Source organism: Carica papaya, chromosome 6 (genome assembly GCF_054855325.1).
Source record: "Carica papaya isolate Zhongbai chromosome 6, ASM5485532v1, whole genome shotgun sequence".
Lineage (NCBI taxonomy): Eukaryota > Viridiplantae > Streptophyta > Magnoliopsida > Brassicales > Caricaceae > Carica > Carica papaya.
In genome coordinates, this window is record NC_142314.1 from 28,623,143 (window position 1) to 28,650,522 (window position 27,380).

Sequence of the window (27,380 nt, forward strand, 5' to 3'; positions counted from 1 at the left end):
TTAAAATGCTATTTAGAAAAATAATAATTATCTTATCCTTACTTCTTTAACTATGAGACTCAATTCTAATTATATAAATAAACAATGAGGTTACTATTTCTAATCTTCACGATATTTATTTATTCATTATTTTTCTCAGTATTCTTCAAATGCATAGGCTCTTTGATTGCTTTTTTTTTCATTTACTACTTATTTCAACTTACAAGGGTTTGAGAAGAATTATCACTAGCGTAAATTAAGTATTATTATAATCAAAATCAATATATTTATTTTAGGAGGAGCCAAAAACCAAAATGTTTGTCCCTTAAGTCACCATCTTTTATGAGAGGGGGTTTCTAAAATATAATTTGAACACATTTTTTCGTAACTATAATACAAAGTGAACAACACAATGAACTAGTATCAAAACAAGGGGAAATACACTTCCTTTTACCATTATGTCGATTTCCCTCTCATCTCCTTCTAATACAAAGATCTCGATAAATGCCTTTCTGTTTCTATCAATTTGCCTCTCAACTCATGCTTATTTTTCTCATTGCAAAGCTTTTTTCTTAACTCATGTAATTCTTTCTCCCTTAAAATCCTAACACGGTGTTTAGACTTAGGAAATTGGAGGGAAAAGGAAAGAAATGAAAGGCTCTTCATATTCAATTTTTTTTTTTTTGTCTTTGGATAAATTATTGTTGAAGGAAGACCATAATTTTTCTATTCGTCCAAAGTGGGAAAAATGTGGGAAAAAGAGTTTAAACTTATATTGTGTATGTACTACTTATTATTTTATGAATAAATGACATTATTGATCTTTTTTTTATAATAAATTATTTTTTCGTTTATGAAAATAAACTAAATAAAAGATTACAAGAATATTATTTTTTCTTTTACTCATTTATTTTTAAATTTGGCAAATAGATCTCTTTCCTTTTGTTTCCTAATTTTTACCCATATATAGCATACACTCTTCTCTTTATTCCCACTCTCTTAATTTAAAAAGTCACCAAGCTTTGCCCCGAATTTTGAAATGCTTATATGTTATATTGGCAACAAGAAAATCCAACTTGAGAGTAGGTTCCTAGCTGGGTACTTTTCATGACTCACAATACCGAACAGGTTTATAGATACCTCAAACATTATAAAACTTTGTTTTCTACAAAAATAAAAACATCAATGAACTTTTTATTCATCAAACATACTAAGGGTTCCCAAAAAGGCTACATAAATATGTAAATGTATTCTATATTTTAAACAAATTCCTCAAATGCAATTGGATCCTATTAATTACTTTTCATCATCACAATGTATTTAAAAGTATTGTTACCAATACAAATACTGTGTAATATATCCTTTATAATATTACGAAAGAAGAATCATCAACACTACATCCATTCTTGAGAATAATAAAATTTTAATCACTACAAATAAATTTTAATGAATCTTTTCTCATAGAGTCAGAGAGAGAGAGAGAGAGAGTTCCTCTCTCTTTAGACTGAAAAAGTTGTTTCTTATGATAGAATACAAACTTGCGGAAGGTATGCCGCATCGAAATTAAAATAGACTAGATTGCTGTTACTTACAAAATCTAACTCAACATGGTAGTTTTATCTTTCTATTTCGAGCAACCCACGACCAGAACAAACCTTCCTATGTGAATGAATTGTGCAATTGCAATTCAAGTAATTACCGATGCCTGGCATATATGCCTATTTGATGATGAATTATGTCATTCTGTTCATTGGGATTCTTTCCCCTTGCCGAGCAACTCTTTCAATAGGAGAAATGATTTGAGGCATTGTCATTCCTCCAGAAACAATGATCTCTGCGTCATTGCCAAACAGCACGAGTACAAAGAAAGGTAAAAAGCCATATCAAAGCATTTTACAATATATATTCCATATCAAAGCATTTTACAATATATATTTCATCACTGCTAGACGCAAATACATATTATTAAGCAATTTTATCATATTTTGAGAACAACATCAAAAGTTTCTATATTTGATAAACCACAATCAGCTAGGTTGATGACAAATCAGGAGAAATTAATGTAGTTTTCCTAGCCCAGATATTTTATTGGTTTTTACTGGCATATATTTCACCTTTATCAGAAGAAAGAATTTACAAACACACACGGTATATATATGTATATATGTATGAAGAGTATGTGTATATATATATATGAGGAATTCAAAAACCTAAATTGGGAATAAAGTTTACTTTTTTCTCTGTCTCTCTCTCTAGAGACAAGTTTCCTTTTTGCAATATTAAAGCAATAATATCAATTAGCAAAGCAAAAATATTCTTAGCAATAAGATAGAACATACCTATGCCTTCTCGAATTGACAAATTTGGCCTTATAATATCTTTGGAATTAACAAGGAATATATCACCAATATACAGATGGTTTGTTGGTACAAATATACTACATAGCTCTTCATCTTCGTCATCTTTCTGCAGTAGACAAAATAGTTAAAGAAAAGTCAGAGATACAAGAGAAAAAGGGAAAAAGTGAGAAACAACTGCCCTAGTTCTATCCATAAGAATAAAGGACAAAATGGAATCCATATAGGAGCCAAACAACAAGTAACTATTGTGGTCATCCCAGACGAACCATACTTACTTATTCTGAACGATCACAACCAAGAGTTTCTTACACTATAAAGTTTATACTACCAGCCTCAAACACTAGAAAGCAAGAAAACATGCTAGTATCAACAAGCAATAGGGCTAAAATAAAAGGCATGATCCTCATGATAAGTTTGGATAAAAATGAACAACTTCAAGAAAAAATATCTATTTAGAAATCAATATTTCAATTAGAAGATCATGAACTTTCGTGAATAATGATAAAGAAAACTTTTGTGAAATTTTAAGTAGAACTAAAACAATATATTTCAAATTCTACTGATTCGATGGAATTCGAAATGGTACTATTTTAATTTCACATAAATTTCTCTAGTAGCTCAATTTTCATTATTCTGGAAAAGACTTTCATCATATAGAATACATTTTTTTAAGATGAAAAAAGTTAATATATAAAAAAAACACCATGGGGATGTAAGCCGTTTACATATAGAATCTTATATTATGTTAATTTCTAAAAATTTTCAATTTTATTTTAAAATGATTTCCACCTAAAAGATTTTCATCATTCTGTAAAAGACTTTCATCTTACAGAATATATTTATATTATGTTAAGTTACTAACAATTTTCTGATGCACTCTACCCTTGAGAGAGCTGTTTATGTAGGCAAGAGGATGCGTCATTCTATTAGGCATGTCTTTCGGGTACAACAGAATAAAACAGAAAGAAAAAAGAGTTTTTTGAAATACAAAACCACCCCTCCCCCTCCCCCCCCCCCCAATTCCCTCACACTTATTTCCCATTTTTCCCTTCTTCCTTTAATACATTTTCAACGCCTTCCTCATTGTACCTGCCCCTAGAATGGCAATCTCATCCTCAATGTTGAGATCTGGAAATTATTTACAAATATATTCAGTCTTTCCAAGTGCAGACATCCTGTGAAGTTCCTCCCATGATATGAGGACTCATTCCAATTTTGTGATCACTGGGAAGAAGAATGGTTCTGTGTTAGAGCACTTTCTCAAGTTGGACACTAATTACACCATCCCAACTGTTTCTTAGTATATCTTCCACCCTAACGTCGTCACCAGTAATGTACTTCTTTAACTGAGAGACGTGTGCGTGGATACACGAGGATGTGAGCAATTTGAGCCTATATGCTACTAGTCCTACCTTTTGCACAACTTCAAGAGGACCACAGAACCTTGGGGACAGTTTGGAACTTTCACCCTTTTGGATCGACCATTGCCTGAAGTTGGAGCTTGAGTAGCATAAGATCGTGGTCTTCAAAACTCCTTTCACTATATGAGCATCGAAAAAATGTTTGATACAGAGTTGTGGACTAAACAGGTGTTGTTTAATTACCCAATTAGTTTTATCTCTTTCTGATATGAATCTTTCACTTGATTGCGCGGGTGAGTGTGGATCAATGATGTCCTAGAAATAGGGAAGAGTATAACTGTATAAAGCTTGAAAGGGAGTCATTTTCAAACTATAGAAAGTGTTATATCACCATCCAATAGCCACCAGCCATTTTGTCCATTTTTTAGGTTGTTGATGGACCATATACCTAAGATACATTTCTAGACATCGGTTTAGTCTCTCCGTTTGGCTCTCCGTCTGTGGATGGTAAATGGAACTGAGATGCAAGATTGTACCCACGACTTTCGTCAACTCTCTCCAAAAAGGGCTGGTGAATACTTTATCCCTATTAGAGACCAAGATCTGTGGAACTCCATAGAACTGGTGGATGGTATTCATGTATAGTCGAGCAATCCCTTGAGCTATAAAAGGGTGGTGCAGTAATATGAAATTACCGCATTTAGTGAAGCTGTCTACTACCACCAGTATGTTATCCTTGGCTTCTGACCTTGGAAGTTACTCGATGAAATGCAGAGACACATGAATCTCTATGCTTGAGATGCAACTAGTAGAGGTTACAGGAGACTGGGTAGAAAAACCTTCCCTGTTTTACAATATTGGCATGTCACAATGTTGAATCCATTTAATAATCTGGTGTTTCATACCCAAGTAGTAGAAGTGTTGCTTTGCACATTCGTAGGTGCCTTAACTCCCAAGTGGCCTCCTAAAGCTAAATTATGGCATTGGTACAACAATCTGGCTTTCAATTCGTTGTTATCTCCAATCACCAACCTGCCCTTGACATAGACTAAATAAAGGTTGCAGGAGACAGAGTAGCAAAAACCTTCCATGTTTTACAATATTGGCACATGTCACAATGTTGAATCCATTTACTAATCTGGTGTTTCATACCCAACCAGTTGAAGTGTTGCTTTGCACATTAATAGGTGCCTTAATTCCCAAGTAATCTCCTACAGCTGAATTGTGGCATTTGATACAACAGTCTGGCTTTCAGCTCGTCATTATCTCCAATCACCAACCTGCCTTTGTAACAGAAAATCCCTTGATGTAGACTAAATATAGGTCTGCTACCAGGGGATATTAGTAGTTCCTCAAGTAGTGGCTAAAGAAAGGAGAAACTGATGTAGTTGTTGAGTACTTAGGAAATCCATGTCAGAGTCCTTTTGGTGACATTGTACAGGGCCTATGCTTCAGTCATCCCTCTTTTTTTTTTTTTTGAAAGGCATATATCGCGTAATTGGTCGATCCCTGCTAATACTAAATGGTGTAGTTCAATCCTACCAACTTCACTATTCCTTTCTATTGGACCATGGAGGATGCTCCCTGATCTAGGGGATACCTGAGGCTTCTTTAGTCTGTTCTGATGACCAATTGAGTCCCCTCCAAATGATGATGCCATTGACTCACTGCATATAACACTGCCAGGAGCTCATTCTCATATACAAATTTTGATTGACTCCGGAAACTCAATGCCTTACTAATGAAGGCTATGGGGTCTTTTTTCTTGCATTATAACATCTTCAATACTCTTGTAATTGGCATCAGTCTCCACTGTAAAAGGATCTCCAATTTTCACAGGTGCAACGGTGGACTAGAGGTCATGGCATCTTTAGTTGTTGGAAAGCTTTGCTGGCATCCATATTCCACTAAGATGCACCCTTTTTCGGTAAATCAGTGAGTAGCTTTATGATGATTTCATAATGTTGAATGAATTAGTAACCTGTCCAACCCAAAAATCCTTTTGAGTTCCATCAAAGTTTTTGGTGGGGACCAATTTGCCATAGCTTTGATCTTCCTCAGGCCTGTCTTCACTCATTATTGGGAGATGATATGACCCAAAAATTCCACTTCCGTTTGGACGAATCAGTATTTGCATTGCTTGGCATATAATTTATGGACCTTTAATAGTTTAAATACCTCTTCCAATTGCTTGTAATGCTCTTGTTCATTTGAGCTGTAGACCAAAATATTATCAAAGAAAACTAGGATAAATTTATGGAAGAATGCCTTGAAGACATGGTTCATGAGGGCCTGGAAAGTTGTCGGTTCATTGATGAGGCCAAAAGGCATCACCTTAAATTCAAAGGGGCTTTGGTGTGTTTTAAAGGTTGTTTTATGAATGTCCTCCTCCCCTACCCTTATCTAGTACAAGTCTGATCTAAGGTCTAACTTTGAGAAAATTATAGCTCTATGGAGTTCGTCCAGTAAATAATCAATGATTGGTATAGGGAACTTATCTTTCACATTGAAGGAATTGGGCTCCTTGTAATTGACACAAAGCCGCCAAGATCCATCTTTCTTTTTTACTAGTAGAACCAGAGATGAAAAAGGATTGTGACTGGGGCGGATGATGAAACGTTTCAACATCTTCTAAATCTGTCTTTACCTCATTCTTCTAATGAAAGGAATATATGTAGGGATGTATGCTCACGGTTGACCTTTTCTGAGTTCAATGATATGACGTGGTCAAAGACCCTGGGTGGAGGTAGGCCTCGGGACTCTTCGAATCCTTGTAGTGTTCCAACAAGGTTCCTAATGCTTCATTCGACCTCCAGCGCTTCATTCGACCCTTTAGTTGTCGTTTCCTTTGATTCCATAACCATTACCAGAAAGACCATCCCTCCTCCAATAGATCGCTTCTGCTTCAACCATTTTGTACTATTGGCCCTTCTAAATTGGACATACTTTCACGTTTGTCTCCTCCTTCGACAACTATTAACAAGTCACCACAATGGAACTTAATAGTGGCATGGACAAAATTAAAAACCATGGACTGAATTACTTCATCCAATCAACCCCCAAATCATGTCATATCCGTCTAACTCAATTACATAAAAATTATAGTAAAATTTGTATCCCTGCATTATCCATGAAACATCAAGAGACTCGATAATACTGGAGATCTTTTGGTCATTAACCATCATCACTGTCAATGGTTTCCACTCCTACTATCTTATTCTAATCATCTCGCAGCATTCTCGTCAAGGAACAACTGTGACTTGCCGCTGCCTAAAAGGACCAAAACACCATATCATTCCAATGTTCCCCTTCCTTTCAGTGTGTTACTGGCGGTTATTCCTTCAATGTTCTGAATGGAGAGCGTTCCTCTGTGATTCTATTTTCTTATAGCCATATACTCGGTCAAAACCTATCCTCCCGTTAGTGGAATAAACCCTTCCACAGCTATCACAATTTTGGGTCTGAATCATTGTCCAGGAGAGTAGCACTCAACGCATTTGTAATAGAAGGTGGTTGCTCTCTTTACTTCATTCTCCTTTAGTGAGTTCTTGAGGGTAGAGTTCTAGAAATGTTCCAATTCTCTATTTCTCGTGAAAGAAGCACTTCCAAACATCTCAATGATGGATTGTTTCTCAAGCAGAGATTGCTCCAATGCTAGTTGAGTGTTCGTGGCTTAAGCAACCGTATTATAGGCTGCAATTCTAGCTTCAAGCCATTGATGAAACTCGATATAAAGAATCTTTCCGATAGGGTTGAGTTATCCAAGATCATCAAAACCCTGAAGTGCTTGAACTGTTCCTAATACTCCAAAAAAAATCCAGATTTTTACGAGCTTGTTAAACTCTTCAACTTCATAGCCGCTCCACCAAGCTTGTGATAAAGCTCTTCCACAACCCTTCTCGTTCCAAGTCTTCATTCTTGGCCAGCCAACTTAGGTACCACACATCTGTGCCTTCTTTTAAAAACAGGGAAGCAGCCTCAACCTTTTATCTGTCTGGTGTGCCACACACCAAGAAATATTTGTCACACCGCAGTATCTACAGCCTCAGATTAATTCCGCTAAACCGATAGATTTCCACCTTGGGTAAGGACATCGGCGGGCTCACAATCGCCCGATTGCGGGTCGGTTAAGGTATTTTCTCAGTGTCATGCATTGCCGGAGAACAAGGGATTCCTCATTTCGCCATAGCAACCAGCTTGAGTGATCAGCTTGGTTGTTCGACTCGTTGATTCACGCATCACCGTGTAACATTTCTACAATTGTTGGTTGAATTGTTGGTTGGTTTTGCATTGCGATTCGTAAACCTCAGTCATGAATTTCATAAGTTGTTGATCGACCTCCTTCACAAAGTCCTCCACCTGCTGCATCTTTTGTTGCTCCATCACAACTGACTTTCCTTTAGACCGAGTTTGCGATGCTACGGAAGCATAGGTTTCACTAGATTCTAACGACTCTGACACCAACTTGTTAGGAATTTTACTCATGGTTCGGGACTTCCGGCTACACAAAAGAGAAAATAGAGAGAGAAAGAGTCAAGAGAGTGCAAGAGAAATTTGAACGGAAATTTTATTTGAATTTTCTTACGCGCTCTACCCTTGGGAGAGCTGTTTATATAGGTAAGAAGGCACCCCTTTCTGTTAGGCGCGTCCTTTGGTTACAAAGGAATGAAACAAAATGAAAAAAGAGTTTCGTTGAAGTACAAAACTATCCCCTTTCCTCACACTTATTTCCCATTTTGCCCTTCTTCCTTTGGTAACTTTTTATGGCTTCCTTATACCTACCTAACCATTGTCCATTTTAGCAAAATATTCTGCTCCTCAGGTTGTACTAGACCAGCAACTCTAGACACATAAACCTGAAATTCATACTCACTGAGACAATCTTCTTTCCAAAGAAGCTTCCTTTGAAGCAACTCCAATCTGTATACAAGGGTATATGTAGTTGGTGCTCTTGAGGAGAATCACCTTCGAAGGAGGAAAGTCATGTTAAGCTCAAGAACATAAAGCCCAACTGGCTCACTGGTCTTGCGTATCACTACAGGATCCATGAGAAACAGCAATCTAAAGCAACTGTAGCTTCTTCCTGTGACTTTTTGGTTTAGCTGGATGTTAAGATATAATTCTCTTTTGGCTTTGACTTTTCGATTATCCTTGGCTTAGCCTTTCACATTGGGTTGTATTTGGTTTTGGCTAGGAAATCATCAATTTAGATCCTTAGAAAAGTAAAAAGCTCACCGTCTTATTACAGTTATTCACTACAGATCGAGGATCTTGCTTAACAAGCACTAAATATAAATTATCAAAGCCGTAAATCAAATAAACAAGCTTCTCACTTACTGCAAGATTTTATGGTTAACAGACCCAAAACCAGATCCCAGACCCGGAACCGTAACACTTCATAATAAAGTGGGTTGTAGATTGAGGTCCAACAATCAATCTCCTAGGGAAGTGTGAGTTAATTTTCCGAAAGAAAAAATAACACTGCAGTCCATGGTATGACGTATATGGATGTAGTGATGTGGAATAGCAGTTCTTGTGTATGCACACCTGTGTCAAATAGATGTTTGTGAGACTGTTTCTGCTTTTGATAATGTTTATATGCATCTATTTCTTTTAACCAATTAAGCAGTAATAAGAGTATAATCTACATTCTTTGACATTTTTGTTTTGCTGAAAGAAATTATTTGACAGTTGCTTCACAAGAAGTTAACCAATTTAACTTGCAAGAGAAGATATAGTGGAAAAACTGTAAGTACCTGAAGGTAATATATATCTTCTTTTCCTATGAAAAGATATGCATACACATTGTCCATATATAAATATATACATAGATATATCCACATATATTAAGTACCTGAAGAGTGACAGTGGATGTGATGAAACCAAAAGCATATTCACCAACACGTGGATGACGTATAATTGCTACCTCTTTAAAAGCTGTGGTATTCTGATCTGTAAAGAAGATATAGAAATCATATTAGTCTAAAAGCCAGTGTACTCTACTTTTTATATCAAACGGAAAAAGAGAGTGTACTCAGATGCCACGGGTTTTCATAACAATTAGCACTAAATTATGAAACTAACTCCAATTCTACGGCATTTATGAAATATTCAAGAAGAAAATTGATGTAGAATAGAGCGGACAAATTTTGATGATAAAATATATTTATGCAGTTGTAATGTTTATGTATCGAGTTATTTAGCTTTTTTAGAAACTAATATCTACAGACTTATTCATTTCCCCAAAAAAAAAAAAAAGTATCTATAGGTTTATTGATGGTGTTATTCCAGTTAATTAGCTTATTTTCCAATTTGTAGAATTCCTAAAGAGATTTAAGAACTTTTACTTTAATTGTAATCTAAAACCTACAAATAGGGTATCCTAACTTAGGTAGTTGGTAGACTATTCATATAATTACTATACAAATAATGAGTTACTAATTTGATTTTTGATATTTGAGAACTCCAACTTTAGATCTTAATTTCTCTACAGATTATACTCGAGCTCTCTTTGTCCTACATCAATTGGTATGGGAGTCTAAACTCGATTTAATACACAAACCTGATTTTCTAATCCCAACTTCACAAAACCACCCTATTGCCAAAAATAAATAAATAATACACCATAAATCAGTCTCCAACAATCAGAGGAGCATCATATTAACTGTCGGCTCAACACAATCCCGGCCACTAGCATGAGGTGGTCATCACTACCCCTTCCATTGGCTTCGAAGGGGTCCAATTGGCTCCTCCACCAAGTTTGAGTGCTCCCAGTCTCCAAAAACTAGAGCATTCTGGGGCTAGCACTTGTTCTCACAGTTGCTTTGCAAGAACTCATCCTCCCCAACTGTCAGGAGTAACATTGACACCAGATGCAACCCAACACCTCTAAATGAATCATCTGCTAGAAAACCAACATTGAAAGTTCGCTAGGAGCCAACGTCTGACTAACAAGTGCTGACCAATATGTGTGGGTTGCGGAAGTTTGAAGACTTCTATTGACTAGTTCCACTCAATTTGACCCAATCCTTCGATTTATCCTGTTCAGCTATCGCTAGGCTCATGCTCAACACTTTCAGACTGATTCTCAAGGTTCTTGGGTGTGCTGTTTCACCTCTTGAGGTTAGTTTGCTGAATTACCATTCTAGACTCAGTTTTTGGCAGGTTGATAATTTGTTCAAATGAATTGATGTCTATTCATGTATTCCACCGAAGTTATTTTACTTAAAATGCATGTTAAGTCTTCCAATTGGATTAATGGAAGAGAAAATGAAGATAGTGCTGGTGATGTTATAGCATCATGCAATAAAGGGCTTGAATGATGGCTTATAGAAATTGGTTGTATGCTTATTAATGCTCCTTGTTCAATTAGTGGGCTCCATCTTTAGAACCAAGTTTAGTATTGTCTCTCAAAGTTTATCAAGAGCCAATGTGAGATGAACTTTACTCCATTAGTAAAAGCCTTGGATGGTGATCAACTTCACAAGCATTCTGATATTCATTTGAAACTTGAAGTTGCTTACTGCATATGGAAGCTAACTAGAAAGACGGCACCAGATATTCTTTACAATTTCACAGATAAAAAAAATGTTCTTAAGCTAATTGTTTGTACATTTAAATTATTGAGTTACTGGATGAGGCATAGAAGAAATCTTAATTATTGAAATAGTTGTAAGAATTAGACTATATCTGGTGATAATGGATCTTAGCAGTGACGAATTAGTTTTAGAAATGTTAAGTACTCCTCGAGATCTATCTGACCTCAATGGAAAACTGTTCTCTCATACATAGAAGAGATTATATCACTCTTTTAGAAGAAAGCACATCTCAATAGAGTTGCTCTCTCCAATCCTGCGTAATGTTGAAGAGATAACATAAAGGTTTCCCCCGTTCTCATACATAGGAGACATGGGTTAGTTCTCAAAAATTGTGCTAATAAGATTCAATTGCTTTTGATATAGGCAATAAAATTGTTTGCATCAAGGGGCTGTCTAGACAAAAGCACCAAGGGGATGCAAGTTGATCGCTTTCAAAAAAAGGGGGGTGCAAGATGATATCACCCCCACTTTTGATCTAGCTTGTGAGAACAAGTTAATAAATGGTAACCGAGGAAATCACCATTGACCATCCAACTAATGATAACAAGTTGATAGATAAACAACTAAGGAGACTATGAAAGATATTGTAATATCTATTACACAAGTTGAGTCACCTGTAGATATCTCGATTTAGTTGCAAGCAGTGATATGATTGAAAATGATAATATACCTGTTACTTTTAAGAAGCAAGAGGCTTCACCTGAAGATACTACTCAAAAAGTTCCTTTGGCTCCTAAAAGCAATAAGGAAAGTCTGGTTATTTTTTCCTCTTGTGAATTTTGTCTTCAAAACCTTGACTTGGAAGCGTTTTTGTTGTCTCACAATAATCTCAAGTTTCGAAAGCTTTAATTGTTAAAAAGACAAGTTCCAACCTTGATATTCTTTCTACTTCAAAAACTCGAGCTCGAGCTTTTATCAAGGAAGAATTATGCAGAACAAGAAGATTTTAAAGTAGGCATATTTTGATATGACAATGAGATATATTTATGTAATATTAATGTTTTTTTTTTAAATAAAGTAATCTTAATGTTTATGTATTGTTAAGGTATTTAGTTTATCTAGGAACTAGTATCTATAAGTTAATTAGTGGCATTAAGTTTCTTAGTTCATATTTAGTTATGAACTTATTTAGCTATGATCAATTGTCGGTTCTCCCAATTAATTAGTTTATTTTCCTATTAGTAGAATGCTTAGGTACACTTAAGAATTTATATTTTGGTTGTAATCTAGGACCTATAAATATGATACCACAACATAGTTATTTGTCAGACTATTCATATGATTATTATAAAAATAATAATTTGATTATTGAGATTTGAGATCTCCAACCGTGATTCTTAATAAATTTTCCTAACCATTGTGCTCAAGCTCTCTTAGTCTTACATAAAAAATATAACAAGGCAACAACCATGAGAAAGCTTATAAATATTTCTTAACATATTTATATTTCTAAAATCTTCATATATTTCTTAGAGCATTTAGCTATAGGAACTATTAAGTATAGGCTCATAATTGGTATGAGTCTTTCATAATTTTTTTTGTTAGTACCTTAATTACTTTCTATTATAGATTCTTCAATTTATTAGTTTATTTTTTCTATTAGATAGATCACCTAGGAAAGCTTAAGTTTTCCTATTTTCAATTATGTTTGATCTCCATAAATAGGAAAATTCCATACTAGGTGAGATTCAAATTCGTAATTATTACATAAAAATTATTGAGAAACTGATTAATCATTGGGATATAAGACCTCTACTTTTTTTTCTTTGTTAATTTTCTCTGAGTATTGTGTTCATGCTCCCTTTGTCCAACATCAATAACTGCCATAGGTTTTAAATTGAACATTAGTTATATTAATATTTCATTTACTTTAAGAATCCAAAAAGTAAATCAAGTTGCACTTGCATATTATATTTGCCCCAACGACAAATTTAGAAACAGCATATGTAGTATGGCAGCCTGCAATAACCATGACTGAACATGCGTATTGCAATGACTCAGAGCTTTCAAGCATAAGATGCGTGCACAAGTATTCAGGCACCTTACTGATCCACTAGGAACGTTAGAATGGTGTTCAAGAAAAGAAATACTTGTTATGCAATAACCTAAAGAATTTGCAGAACTAAATTGCTTGGAGGCTGAGTATAAAGGCCGACCAAGAATATCCACAAGGATTTATGTATTTACTATTACAATAGGAATCAGGAAAACTAGAATGAAATTCATGAATTAAAACCATTAATTTTTTTAAAATTAGAAAAAAAATCATTCATGAACTAACATCATTAATAAGCCATAACCTGGGGAAATTGCTGCACTAATTTGTTTGGATGCTGAGTAGATATGCTTAACAAATGGCATTCGCTTTATAAACCATTCCCCTACTGAGAAGACAGTTGCACCCATCCACGATGACACAAAAATACCAACAAAAAGTACAAAAAGAAGAGATGTGATAAATCCGAGTCCTGCACCATAGACCACATTTGAGTAGTCAGCAACAGCGGAAATTTGTCAAAACCCCGTGAAAATGACCAAGTAGATCCAGAAGATAAATAAACAGATAAGCAAGTAAGACAAAAATAAAATGCAACAATGCAACAAACATACTAAAATGTTATCATTTCGTATTCATTCCAATTCGCAAATTTAATAGGTTAAGAGACTCAAATTGAGGATACAGAAAAGAGAACTGACTGAAGAACACATAGTGACAGTTTCTCTCTGCTCTTAGAAGCTGTCAGGAACCTGTCCTAAGTTCTGAAGAAATAAAGGAAGAAGAATTGCAGCAGAAACAGAAAAGAACTTACAAGAATATGAGAGCAGAATTAGAATTTAGGGAGAAGAAAGAGTAAGGAAGACAGAGAAAAGAGGAACTACTGTAGAGAGAAGTATGAAATTTCAGTTATATATTTTCTAGATACAATATCCATTCCAACATCTTTTTAGCAGAAAAAGTAACTAATAGAAACTAATTAAAACAACCTAACTAGTATTTTGGAAGGTTTTATTACTTTCAGAAAAGGCAATTTGATTCCAGAAAAACGACCATCCTCCACAACAAAAATTTTCACCTCAACCTGAATTTCAGACCAATTCTTTCTTCTTGAACTTTCGCAAACATCTTATATGCAGTGACCTCACTAAGTGGAATTTCAGCAAGCCGGCCTTCTCTCTCAACTTACGTGTAGCCCACCACCACTTCTTTAAATGGAGGTAGAAAAGGACCCTGAAGGGAAGCTTGACCAGATTTTGGTAAAAACAGAATGGGATTATAGCTGTTGGGTCTCGTTTTTGAGAGTATACCTATTCCAAAGAGAGATCAATTGCTCCTTGTGCTTTTCTTTATGTGGAGGAACTCCATCTGTTTCTCTCTTTTTGGAGAATGTTAAAAAGGTTGAATTTGAGGGTACTCCAAAAGAGCATATACCATAGCTCTCTCTAGATGAAGTTTGTCCTAGCAAGGATGGAGAAGAGCCAGCGATGGAGGATGATAACAGTAGACTCACGACTGATGAAGCAGTAACAGCTGAGCGATTTTGCTTTCGTCTTTGAGAAGAAGAAATCACCTGTTCCGCGTCATAGTTCTCTTCAAAAGAAGATATATCAGAACTCTTTATGGGTGAAATCTTTTAAGCAAAGTTAAAGATGAAATAATGGTAGAGTATGTTGTCAGGGAACTCACAGTCGACGAAGCTGATATTGGTTGAGCGAAAAATGATGGCTCAATTGCAACATCGTCTTCATCTCTTCAACTTTGCAGTCCAACAAACGTTCGCAACAACAACTTGACTGCAACATCATCTTCATCTCTTCAGCTTTGCAATCTAATGGACATTTAGTCTTTTCTAGAGCAGCTTCCTGCTCCAATCAAAGCTCTGTCCAGCTTCAGGAACTCCCAAAGAGCGAAGCTGATGCAGATGGAAGGGAAAACTGCAGCTAGTTTGCGACGTCCTCTTCAATTCCTCAATTAGGTGCTCCCACTAGCATTAGCTCTCTTCATAATTGAAACTTTGTTTGCCAATCATTTTGGGAGTTTGATTTTACATTCATGATAACACTTTTATATGTGTTTTGAAGTCTATTATATAAGAAACAGAGGGAGGAGAAAAAAATGGGGAAGGAAAGAAGAGCAAAGAGAAGGAACACGTAGAAAAAGAAATCATGATCACTGAGGTTTGAATGGTTCTGACACCAATTTTTCAGGAACCTGTCCTGCTTCGTGAAGAAATAAAGAAGGAAATATTGTAGCGGAAATATAAGAGGTGATTTCATCAGGAATTCACGGAAGAGGAGATATTTAATGGCCTAATGGTTTTAATATGAAATCCCTACGGGAGTTCTGGCATGTGATCAAAGGTGATTTGTTAGATGTGTTCAGCGAGCTACACGAGTCGGGATCTTTCGTAAAGTCTCTCAATTCAACTTTTATTGTATTTATTACTAAGGTGGAGGGTGCGAAAAATATAAAGGACTTCTGGCCTATCAGCCTTGTGGGTAGCTTCTACAAAATCGTATCTAAAGTTCAGGCTAAGAGATTATATAAGGTGATTGGTGAGGTGCTTGGAGAGAGTCAACATGCCTTTGTGAAGAGCAGACTAATTTTAGATGCAGTTTCTTGGTGGTTAATGAAGTGGTTGATGATCTCGTGTGTGATAAGAGAGAGAGGGTTCTATGCAAGCTCAACATGAAGAAAGTTTATGACCATGTGAGTTGGGAGTTTGTAGACTATATTGTTGGGGAGGCTTGGCTTCAGGAATAGATGAAAAAAATGGATAAAGTCTTGCATTACCACAACTTCTTTCGCTATAACGGTAAATGGTGGTCCCTCTTCTTTTCTCACAGCAAACAGAGACTTGAGACAAGGGGATCCCCTCTCTCTGCTACTAGTTATTATTGTCATGGAAGTCTTCAGTAGACTAATGGAGAGAGATAGGGAGGTGAACCTATTTAAGGGGGTGGAGGTAGGCAGAGGTGATCAACGGGTTGAATTGTCACATTTATTCTTTGTCGATGACACTCTCATTTTATGTCAACCAGAGGAGAGGATGATACTTCATTTAAGATGCATTCTTTTATGTTTTCAAGTGGTATATGGGCTGAATATCAATTTGCGAAAGTCCGAATTAGTAAGGCTAGGGGACCATGTGGATGATGGTACACTGGCAAATGTCTTCTTAGGGTACACAAATGTCTTGGAATTCCTTTAGGATCTAAATATTTTTTTCGAGATAAAAGTGTAAAATATATTAATATGGGGCGCCAAGGGAGCGTCAAACTCATGTACAAAAGAATTTACAAGTCAATTAACATATTTACAATTGACCTTAAATCATCGGAATGGGTAATACTATGATCTAACACAATGGAACCAAAGATATGGAGTCATTTGCTCAAAATATTGCTAAAGGTGTTTTCCTTTTCTTTAAAAGCTCTGTTGTTCCCTTCTTTCCAAATTACCCAGAAAATAGTAAGAGGGATGAGTCTAAATTTTTTGTTCTTTCTGTTTATCATTTCCCAAGCAAGTAATTTATCTTTGACAATACCAGCCGCAACCCAAAGAATGCCAAGAAGACCGTAGACTGTGATCCATAGAGAAGAAGTGATAGGGCACCAAAGCAACAGATGGTTACATGATTCTGAATTTCTCTTGCACAAGTAGCATATGTTTATTAGAGCAATGCCTCTTTTCATGAGATTATCGATGGTAAGGATATGGTTTTTAGAGACTTCCCAAGCAAAGGAGATTCTTCGGGGTGCACTAGCCTTCCAAATCATTTTTTTCTGGGAAAACCTGTTTGAACCTGCTGTTTTGGCCGGCAATATGGTTATAGAAAGATTTGATGCTAAAAGAGCCACTTTTGTTCAAAGACCATATCAGCTTGTTGTCTTTATCACTAATTCTTATAAATTCCAGCATAGCCATCAAGTTATCAAATTCCTCAATTTCCCAATCGTTTAAATTCCTGTTCAGCACAATATTCCAACAGTTGTCCGTGCTATTGTCAACTGCATGCTCAATGAGCATAAGTTTTTCCTTGGCCAAAGCATAAATGAGAGGGAAACAGGATAGTAGATTATTGTTCACACACCAGATGTCCGACCAAAATTGGATTTTATTTCCTCTGCCCACTGCCCATTTAGAGCATTTCATAACAGCTTTTTCCATACTATAGATACTCTTCCATAAGCTCAGTCCATGATTGCTGCAGTTCAACAGATTCTGGTTTAGACAACCCTTCATATTCCATTTGCAGTCCACAACTTTTTCCCACAAGCTATTAAAATCATTCCAATATCTCCATGCCCATTTTCCATGCAAGACTTTATTTAAAGTCCTTATGGATCTCAACCCGAGGCCTCCAAAACTGATGGGGGTCTTCACATCCTCCCAATTTACAAGATTGAATTTTTTCTTGTTTTCCTCATCTCCCCATAGGAATCTACATTGTGTTCCTTCGAGAATTTTGGCAACTTTTGTAGAGATAGTTAGGACAGAAAGATAGTATGTTGGGAGGTTTGATAAGGTACTTTTAATCAATGTCAATCTCCCTCCCTTTGACAAAAAATTTCTCTTCCAACCAGTAAGCTTTTATCAAAGATATCCATAATTGGCTCCCAACTTTTAGGATCTTTATGTTTCGCACTAAGGGGGATCCCAAGGTATTTTATGAGAAGCAAAGTTGTTTTGCATTTCAAAACCAAAGCCAGAGGATCCACATAATTGTTGATCCCAAAACCCACCATCTCAAATTTTGACATATTGATTTTTAAACCCAAAACAGCTTGAAAGCACAGAAGAATGCATCTAAGATTAAGCAACATGTTAATCTCAGGCTAACAGAAAATTAGGGTATCATCAGCAAAAAAGAGATGAGTGATCTCAATGTTTTCCTCTTTACCCATGTTGATTCCTCTTATAAGATTCAAGTTTCTTGCCTGCTCAATAAGCTTGTTTAAAGCTTCCATAACTATGATGAAGAGTAACGGAGACAACGAGTCGCCTTGGCGCAACCCTCTTAAAGCATTAAAAAATGAGGAAGGGCCACCATTGACCATGACATCAAAACTAGTTGTGGAGATGCAAGTTTTAATCTATTTGCACCATTTTAAACCGAATCCAAAACGCTTTAGCCTATAGTCAATAAATTCCCAACTAACATTGTCGAACGCCTTCTTCATATCCAATTTACACAACAGCCCTCTTCTTTTATTTCTGTTAAGATCGTCAACCACTTCATTTGCAATCAAAATGGCATTAAATTTGCCTCTCTTCAACGAAAGCATGTTGACAATCCCTGATGATAGACTTTAAAACTTTAGAAAGTCTTCTAGCCAACACCTTTGAAAGCAATTTGTAGACGCTGCCCACTAGACTTATTGTTCTAAAATCGGCAAAACAGCTAGCCCCTTCTTATTTAGGGATTAGGACAAGGAAGTTGGAGTTGATCGATTTAACAAAAGAGTCAGTCTTGTGAAAATCATTGAAGAAATCAAGAACATCATTTTTTAGCACATACCATAATTCTTGGAAGAAGTTTAGGTTAAAACCGTCAGGTTCAAAAATTTCTTTTTCCAAGAATTCAGATAATAGGATTGATCTATCAGCATCGTTTATCTTGTTGAAATGGATGTTGTCGAGTTTCAGTCTTTGTTCAACAAATTCTACATATAAGGATTTGAAGTGGTTTTTGCAACTTCCCTTATGGCCTCATTACTGCTAACCTAGCGACCGTTTACAGAAAATTCCTCCAGATAATTTAATCTTCTTCTATGGTTCACCAAACAATGAAAGAACTTTGTGTTATTGTGTCCATCCCTAATCCATTTTTCTCGAGCTTTCTGTTTCCAGGATACTGCTTCCATATGAAGTCTATTAGTGAGTTCCTCACGCAAGCTATTCCTTTTCTTGTTTTGTTCAGGGAGGAGCTCGGATTCACTTGCCAGAAAATCCATTTCAGCCAATTCGTTCAACAAGTCGTTTGTTCTGTTTTCTTCTTTTGAACCGTTTTCTTCTTTTGGTCCAAGATTTTATATTCTATTTGAGTCTGATCAACTTTTTAGATAGTTTGAAACTTGTCGTGCCTCTTTCAAATTGATGATTCGATGTCATACTGATCATAGACTTAAAGTTATTCATTAGTAGCCATTTATTGTCAAAACGAAATGGGGTGGGTCCCCATTTGATACCATCAGAAGTTAGGCATATACGAAAATGATCAGAAATGGGACGAGAAAGTAACTTTTGATTGAGACCTGGAATAGACAGAAGAAAATTGGTGGAAATCAAGAATCTGTTGATTCTGGAGAAAGAAAGTTTGTCTCTCTGGTTGCCCCATTTCCATTTTCCACCTTTGAGAGGAACGTCTTCAGGCCCAAGATTGTCGATATTATCTTTGAAATTTTGGGCCACAGAAGCGGAGAAATTTTCCTCTGATCGTTCGTTTCGATGCATGACCATGTTGAAATCACCACCCACCACTCTATTTACCCCCATCTAACTTGACATTGGAGCAGCTCATTACATAATTTTTCTCTGTCCGATGTATTCCCCCAGCAGTAGATTCCAGAGAAAGACCATTTTTCTTAGTTTTTCTTGTTGAGAAATAAGTAAAAGATAGATATTTCACCTTTTATATAGCCAGTAGATGCTACTATGTCTAATCTCCAACAAATGAGGATACCACCAGCAATGTTGTCAACCGGAAGATAGAGCCAGTCAGTATCTTGTGAGCGCCACACACTATTGACCGTAATCTTGTCAATGACTGGTATTTTGGTTTCTTGTAGACAAATCAAATCTGGTTTCCATCGATTCATGCACCCCTTGATGATATTTCTCTTCTTTAAATCATTTAAACCTCGAACATTCTAAAATATGATTTTGTTGATCATCGATTTTCCTTGGTCTTTGTCCCATTTTTTGATCCTATTTTGTTTCTCCCTTCATAATTGATAGAAAAATGCAATCTTTTCAACTTGTGGGATCCTCCCTCGATCGGTTTTTTCTTTTCCCTGTTGGTTGTCTCCTCGCATTTCTTTTTTTCAAGGGTTTTTGTTTCCAACATGGCAAATAATGTCATCACTTGCTCTTCGCGGCCTTCGAAAGTGACCCCCAAGAGTTTACTAATTCTGAGAATATTTCTTCTAACCCATGTTGAGAAATTTCTCGTCGTAGTGGTTCACAGCTTCTATCAACTCTATCATTTCCATGCATGGTTCAACTGTCAAGATAGGAGATATATAGGGCACTGGTTCAGGAAGAAGAACCATTTCAAGGCCAGACAACGAAGGAGATGAGGAGATTGGTGAAAAATCACCTGATGACATGTTTTTGTCGCAATCATCCTCGGTCTCATTGGGTAGAATAATGAACTCATCGGGTAAAAAATTGTCAAGCGTGGTACCCACAAGGATTTTTTGGGAATGGTCTGTTCAGATTGAGTTCCTTTTTCCCTGTCAATGCCCCCCAAACGAAAAATAGTAATTGGGATTTTACCTGTTAGAGAGGGGTTGATGCGGTTCAGGTGCTTTGGCCTCCAGACCCGTTTGAACTTTGGGACTTTGACACCGGGCTTTCTAAATTTCTTTGTGTCGTTGCTAGGCCCATTGTAATTAGTTCTCTTGCCCTTTTCTGCCCTCGAGGATTTGGGCTTTGACATATTAGAGTTATTCACCATGAATTCCGGTCTAGCCGGATTCGCAACAGAATAGGTTTGAGCCAAAATTTGGAAACAATTCTTTGTGCGTGTCAGAGATTCTTGATTACTGAACCTCATTTGAAATTCAAACGAATTCTGACATTGGGGTGGGGTGGGTACAGTCTTCTTCGCCCAGTTGTAACTTTAGGACTCAAGATGAGCTCCATATGGCAGTGTGGGCACTTAACTGAGAAAGGGTCCCATGAATGATCGCTTGAGACAGGATGGGGGATCCTGTCTAGCGTGGTATCACAAAAAAAGGAGGCAGAGTCAACGTTTGCTTGGTCTCCTCCAAGAAAGGGTTTACAATTGGGACTTCGGCAAGTTCGAAGAACAATTTCATGATGCGCCACCACCCTCCTGCTTTGATTCCTTCCGGGACAAATATTCTCTTGTGTTTCTTGCCCCATATCTCGAATAAAACAAGGAAGCAACCCTTCTTGTTCCTTCCAAATGCCAAATTGAGAGAATGGTTATTACCGTTGAGATTTTTGCCCCAAGTTGAGCCCCCCTTATTCCAGATTTAATCTCTCAGAATTTCGACAAGCCAATGAACTTCCTCTACATTCAGATGAATTGAGATCCTAAATCCGTGCCCGTTTTCGTTGATTCTTAGTTTGTCCATTGTCTTTCCTGCCCATGCAATGTCAAAAGATTTGCTGTCGATGAGAATGAACTTCTTATTCAGACTGTTTGATATGCCCATAGGGTTTTTGGGTCGGCCGAGCTTTGAGGCTTCCTTATCTGCAGAATTGGTGAGGGTTTTGATAGAGAGAGGGGGATTTGTGAAGAAAGTTTAGATTTGGTTTTGTTTTGAGTTCAATGGAGGGAGGGAGGAGAGAGAGAAAGAGAGAGAGAGAGAGAAAGAAGATTTTTTCTAAGTGATTTGGTTAACATCAAAGGACTCTACAACTTGGGAGCCTGTGGTCAATTTATCTAAGAGGAGACTTACAGTATGAAAGAAGAATTATTTATTGAAGGGTGGTAGATTGACTCTAATAAAAAGTATGTTGACTTATTTTCCTATCTATTACATGTCTGCGTTGATGGTACCTACAAAAATTGCTAGAATACTTGAGAATATTCAATGCAGATTTCTTTGGGAGGATGAAGAAGGCAGCAAAAAATACCATCTTATGAGGTGGGAGGATGTGAAGATGTCTACTAGGGAGGGTGTGGCCTGGGTTCAAAACTTTTCGTAGGTTTTTAGAGTTGTTTGAAGGAAAAAATAACACTAGCATTAAATTGTGTAAAATATTTTAATTGTTTTAAAAATATATTACACATATAACAAAAAAAATACTTATAGATGATATATATATATATACACACATAAGATCCATAGTTGAAATGAACACGGCACTTCATGGTAAATGGTCATGGAGATTTATGAGGGAGCGGAGGATGTGGAAGCGCATTGTGGCGGCTCGGTGGGATACAGATATATTGGCTAGGGATTCTCGTGTTGTGTCTAGGCCGCATGGTTTGGGGTTATAAAAAAAGATAAATATGGGAAAAAATAATTTCATTGATTGTATTGAGCGGAAGTTGGAGAGAGATGATAAAATAAAATTTTGGAAAGACAAGTGGCCCATAAGCGGTAAACTTGAAACTCCATTTCCAAGAATCTTTACTATTGCTATGTCGAAAAACATGAAGGTTGAGGAGGCCTGTATTGAAGGTAATGGGAGTAGGAGTTGGTTCGTGAGTGTCACAAGGAATCTAAATATTTGGGAGATTGAAGAATACGAGTCTCTACTTTATTTGTTATCCCAATTTCAGCTAAATGGCAATAGCAATCGTTCAATTTGGAAATTGAGGAAAAATGGGGAGTTCATGGTGAAGTCATACTATAACCTTTCCAGGAGGGGTGGAGTTGGTATTACTCTTTTTCTGGTTAAACAGATTTGGAACACTAAGTTCCCACCAAGAATAGTCTTCTTTGCATGGGAAACTGCTAGAGGTTGCATTTTGACTATCGACAAGCTCATAAAAAGGGGGAAGATATTGGTAAACCGCTGCTATTTATGCAAGATGACTGCAGAACCCTGCAGTCATATTCTCCTCTGGTGCCGATTTGTGTACAACTTATGGCGCTTGGTGTATTGTCTTCTTTGGATTAATTGGGTTATGGCAGGTTCGGTAAAGGATGAGTTATGGCAAGTATGGTAAGGGATGGGCTGTGGACGTGGGCGAAAATATGTAAAAAGAAAAATTATCTAAAGCTTGTTCCTTTATTTATTCTTTTGGGTCATATGGAAAAAGAGGAACGCTAGGGCTTTTGATGGGATGGAGGGTGAATATGTAAATATTAGGGATAGATAATTTAATACTTTTTGTTCGATAATATTGGGTCATGACATTTATAGGATAGAAGATTTTAGGTATGTCATTGATCTCTTAATTGACTTTGTACAGTTTTTTGTACATGGGTGTAACCCCTTTGGTATCCTTGTTTTTTTTTTTTTTTTTTTTTTTTTGAAATAAAAGTGTAAGAGTTTGTATTGATTAGTGGTGCCAAAGGGGCACCGTCCGTGTACAAAAAATTTACAAGTTGATTAACATATCAACAATGTAGCCTAAGTCATCTAGACATTTAATGGTATGTCCCAAAATAATTGATCCAAAATAATGAAACTAACTGTCTAAAATGACCCAAAAATCTTCTTCTTTTCCTTGGAAAGGTGGTTGTTTCTTTCTTTCCAAATGACCCAAAAAATAGTGATGGGAATGAGTTTGAAATTCTTCCTGTTGTTACCAAAGACCTCCCGAGCAAAAATTTTTGTAAGTACATAGTCATTCCTAACCCAAGATAAACTAATCAGGGCAAGTGCAGTGGACCACAACCTGTGAGAGACAGAGCATTCAAAAAGGAAATGATTACAAGTTTCCAAGCTGTTTTGCAAAGGTAGCATCTGTTAACAGAGATGATGCCTCTCTTCATAAGGTTATCTATAGTGAGTATACAACCTTTGGCAGCTTCCCATGCAAAGAAAGATATTCCGGGAGATGCCCCTGATTTTTAAATAATTTTGGATGGAACAATCTGGTGCTAGAGGTGGTGTTGTCGGCCAGAATATTGTAGAGAGAATTAACTGTGAATTTACCTTGGTATCCTTGTTTATAATACTATGCATTTTCTATCTCAAAAAAAAGTAGCAGAAACATAAAAGAACTTAGTTCATATATGAAAAAATATTAAAGAATTTAGAAGATGAGAGAAGAATTAGAATTTAGGAAGAAGAAAGAGTAAGAAGACAAAGAGCGAAGAGGAACTACTGTAAAGAGAAGTTTGAAATTTCAATTATATATTTTCTGGATACAAAACACATTCCGACACAACCTTTTATAGCAAAAAAGTAACTAATTGAAACTGATCTTTAACAAATTAAAACGATCTAACTAATTATTTTTAATAAATTCTAACCACTATTAGTTCAGGCCTGACAGAAACATGTAATGTTTATTCATAAAACTCATCATCCCTTCAGAAGGTAGAAAACAGAGTCCTCTTTAATATGTGTTCATTTAATAAAAGTAAAAGAGAGAAAAGAGATGCATCCATATTTACTGAAAATCTTGTCAATTTAAAGACAGCCATCTTCTAATTGACAAAATAGAAGTCATCAACAAAAAATAAATAAGCCTACTATAAAAATAAAAATAAAAATTAAGAAAATATGTTTGCAATAGTAGACAAGGTGCCTTAAAGATTTATTAAAAATTTCTGAATTAAGTCACAAACGTAAAACCTTCTCAAGTCCAAGATACCTTCACTGCAGTTCCTAAAAATACAATTCACATAATAAGCAGCAGTATTTTTTGGAATCCAATTTTATCCAACCCTAGCACATCCACTTGGCTGGCTTCTTATCCTAGAGTGGCTAAGATACATGAGGTGTTGCGGATCACTAGCTAATACACAAAAAGCTTAAAGGCTAAGTTGGTCAAGGGTGTAGATAGGAATATCACAATTTGAAAAAAAAAAATGAAGAAGTGAACAAGTGAATCAGCCTCTAAAACTAAATGTACGAAAATCCATGAACGCTTGCGTTCACCATTCTTGAACCAAAGCAAAAAAAGCCAAAAGGGTGGAATAACAAAACATTGTAATCTCCCTTGTAAAGAGTTATCTTTCTCTCCTTGAATTCTTCATAGAAACAAACCTTTTGCAGAAAAGGCAACAAGATGGTCTCTTCTCCAAAAAAAATAAAAGTTTGCAAATAGTAACTTCTTCATTTGTTATTGTTTTACCGACCATTAACAAACTTGTTTACATATTGAAGCGAAAAGTCCAGCAGATGTCGAAATTACACAACATTAAAGAACAAATATACTTCAAGTATACACAAGAAGACTCTAGTACTGTATTTAACCCTTACCAAATATGTCAATTCCAAGCTGTTCATATAATGGACTGAAGAAACCATCAACAAACTGGATAAACCACCATGTGATAAAAAATGTAACTGCTACAGGAAACAGAACTACACTGCATTTTAGGAAGTCATCATAATGTCAGAATCCAGAGATCAAAAGAAAGTGAGATAACTCTTAGCTCATGTCATGCAATATCTAAATAATTACCATCCAGTCATAAATTTCTTTGAGACCCAACTCTGAAGAACAAAACAGCAAGCCTGAAAAGATTAATATGAAATAAAAATGAGATGTGCAGATATAAAAGTGTTTGCCCCTTTTTTAAATGTAATTTCGACGTATCTAACATAATTATCTATAATAAGTCTGTGGGTTACTACAGAAACAAGCAACGTTTTAGGAAAGGTATATGATCATAGTGTCTCTGTTTGCACTAACTTATGGTAAATTATGTATGTGTTTGTGTTAAGAAGAGAAAAGAGAAAGAGAAGCAAGAGATTAAAAGTTGTTGAAGTTCTCAATCACAGAACAAAATCAAGAAAGACCGCAATTCAGCATGCAATCATGGATATGAGATAGGTCAACAAGGATACATTCACAAGTTGATTGCTGTATATATTACCAAATCGGTGTCATGTAGCCACTTTAAAACTGGGCCCATTAGAGAGGAGGAGGACTGTTTTCCCAGTCATTCATGATTGCATTTCAAATTCCAAACCACTGCATTTATCTCAACCATTCACATCTTATCAAACCCAACATGATATAATATATGAGGGCAGATTAATTCAAACACGAGACATTTGTACAATAGAAATGCCAGCATCTCTTTTATGCATGTAAGCTGAGGACAGAAGTAACTACTTTCCCACTGAATAATATAATTGTTTGAATTCTTGAGTGCAGCAATGGTACCTATTGTAATCTGTGCCTTTTAAGAGGATATGGTCAAGAAAAATGATAGACCTAGATATAAATTGTGTGCGACATGAATTTTAAGTGGATTATGACAGCAACATCCATCATAGTGATTTTTTTTTCTGTTGATGGTTGGTCATATAATTTTTTAGTATTAGTTCAATCCTAATATTTGCACAAAGCAATGCTTTTGAACTACTTAAAACTTGCAAGTTACTCTTGACAACTGTTCCTCCAAAGACTCTTTCTATTATCAAAATAAGCCTTTGTCAACTTCTCCTCACCTTAAAATTTTAATCTATACTCATTTGTGACGATTCTTAGTAAATAACTTCTGAATTTCAACTTCTGCAATGCACCCAACAACTTTCCAAGCCAACAGCAAAATAAGTTGTCAAATACCTATTAGTTCACGAGAATTCCATAATTACTTTGATATCAGTCACATATTACCTAAATTTCAAACCAAACCTCACCTTTTTCAACAAATCAAAATTAAAAAGAAAACATGCATCATACAACAATAATATGATTATCAATTGTTCATAACAGCTTCAATAAATGTCATCATAGTCGGTGATAGATTAACCAAATACCCGCATTACTTGTGTCATCAAATTGTTGCGCAATCTTAATATAAGCGAAATTTTGAATTTAATCAGAAAAAAATATATATAAATATAGTGGATCCATGAATTTTCATAAGCAGCAATTTAATGATTGAAAAAAAAAAAAGTGTGAAAAAAAGAAGACAAACGGACGGCGGGGATTAAAATGGCGGACCTCGCGAGTAGAAGAATTAGCGGAGGTAGGTGGAGACTTGGCATGATCCTCGGGATCTAGGCCGCCATTTTCAGCTTGACTGAGTGGAATAGAAGTTGATTCCTTCTCTTGAGCCATTTTCTTTGTTTCCTTTACCTCTTAGTTGCAGGAGATAATTATCGAGGCGAGGCGAGAGGGACGAGGAGAAGACTTTGACTAGAAGTTCCCCTAACTTTCTGAAAATTGGAAACGGTGAAGAGGGTAAGGAGGCAGGAAGGCTAAAGAGGCAGGAAGCTTGCTTTTTTTTATTTGTTTGGAGAA

General features: G+C 36.1%; 1 protein-coding gene across 2 annotated transcripts; it reads right to left on the reverse strand.

Moving 5' to 3' along the window:
- Positions 1–1,324: 1,324 nt before the first annotated feature.
- On the reverse strand, positions 1,325–27,380 carry LOC110812906 (protein LIKE COV 2-like). Of its 2 annotated transcripts, none has more exons than XM_088206374.1 (7): positions 27,081–27,373; positions 25,587–25,639; positions 25,382–25,491; positions 13,599–13,766; positions 9,555–9,652; positions 2,319–2,445; positions 1,325–1,813 (listed from the first exon to the last, which is right to left on the reverse strand). In XM_088206374.1, exons 1-7 carry the CDS (start codon positions 27,195–27,197, stop codon positions 1,713–1,715), a joined length of 774 nt encoding a protein of 257 aa, XP_088062500.1. In that variant the 5' UTR covers positions 27,198–27,373; the 3' UTR covers positions 1,325–1,712. The 2 variants fall into 2 exon arrangements, with proteins under 2 accessions (XP_088062500.1, XP_088062501.1); XM_088206375.1 differs by lacking the exon at positions 1,325–1,813 and adding an exon at positions 9,038–9,247 and having other exon boundaries at positions 27,081–27,380.

Bases quoted from the DNA above. Each gene is read 5' to 3' on its own strand.
- LOC110812906 (XM_088206374.1), bottom strand. From the start codon at position 27,197: ATGGCTCAAGAGAAGGAATCAACTTCTATTCCACTCAGTCAAGCTGAA. The intron at 13,767-25,381 runs GTAAGGGTTAAA...TCTATGGTGCAG, and splicing joins GCTTGGAATTGACATATTTG to GACTCGGATTTATCACATCT. The intron at 2,446-9,554 runs GTACTTAATATA...TGTCTACTGCAG, and splicing joins CATCCACTGTCACTCTTCAG to AAAGATGACGAAGATGAAGA.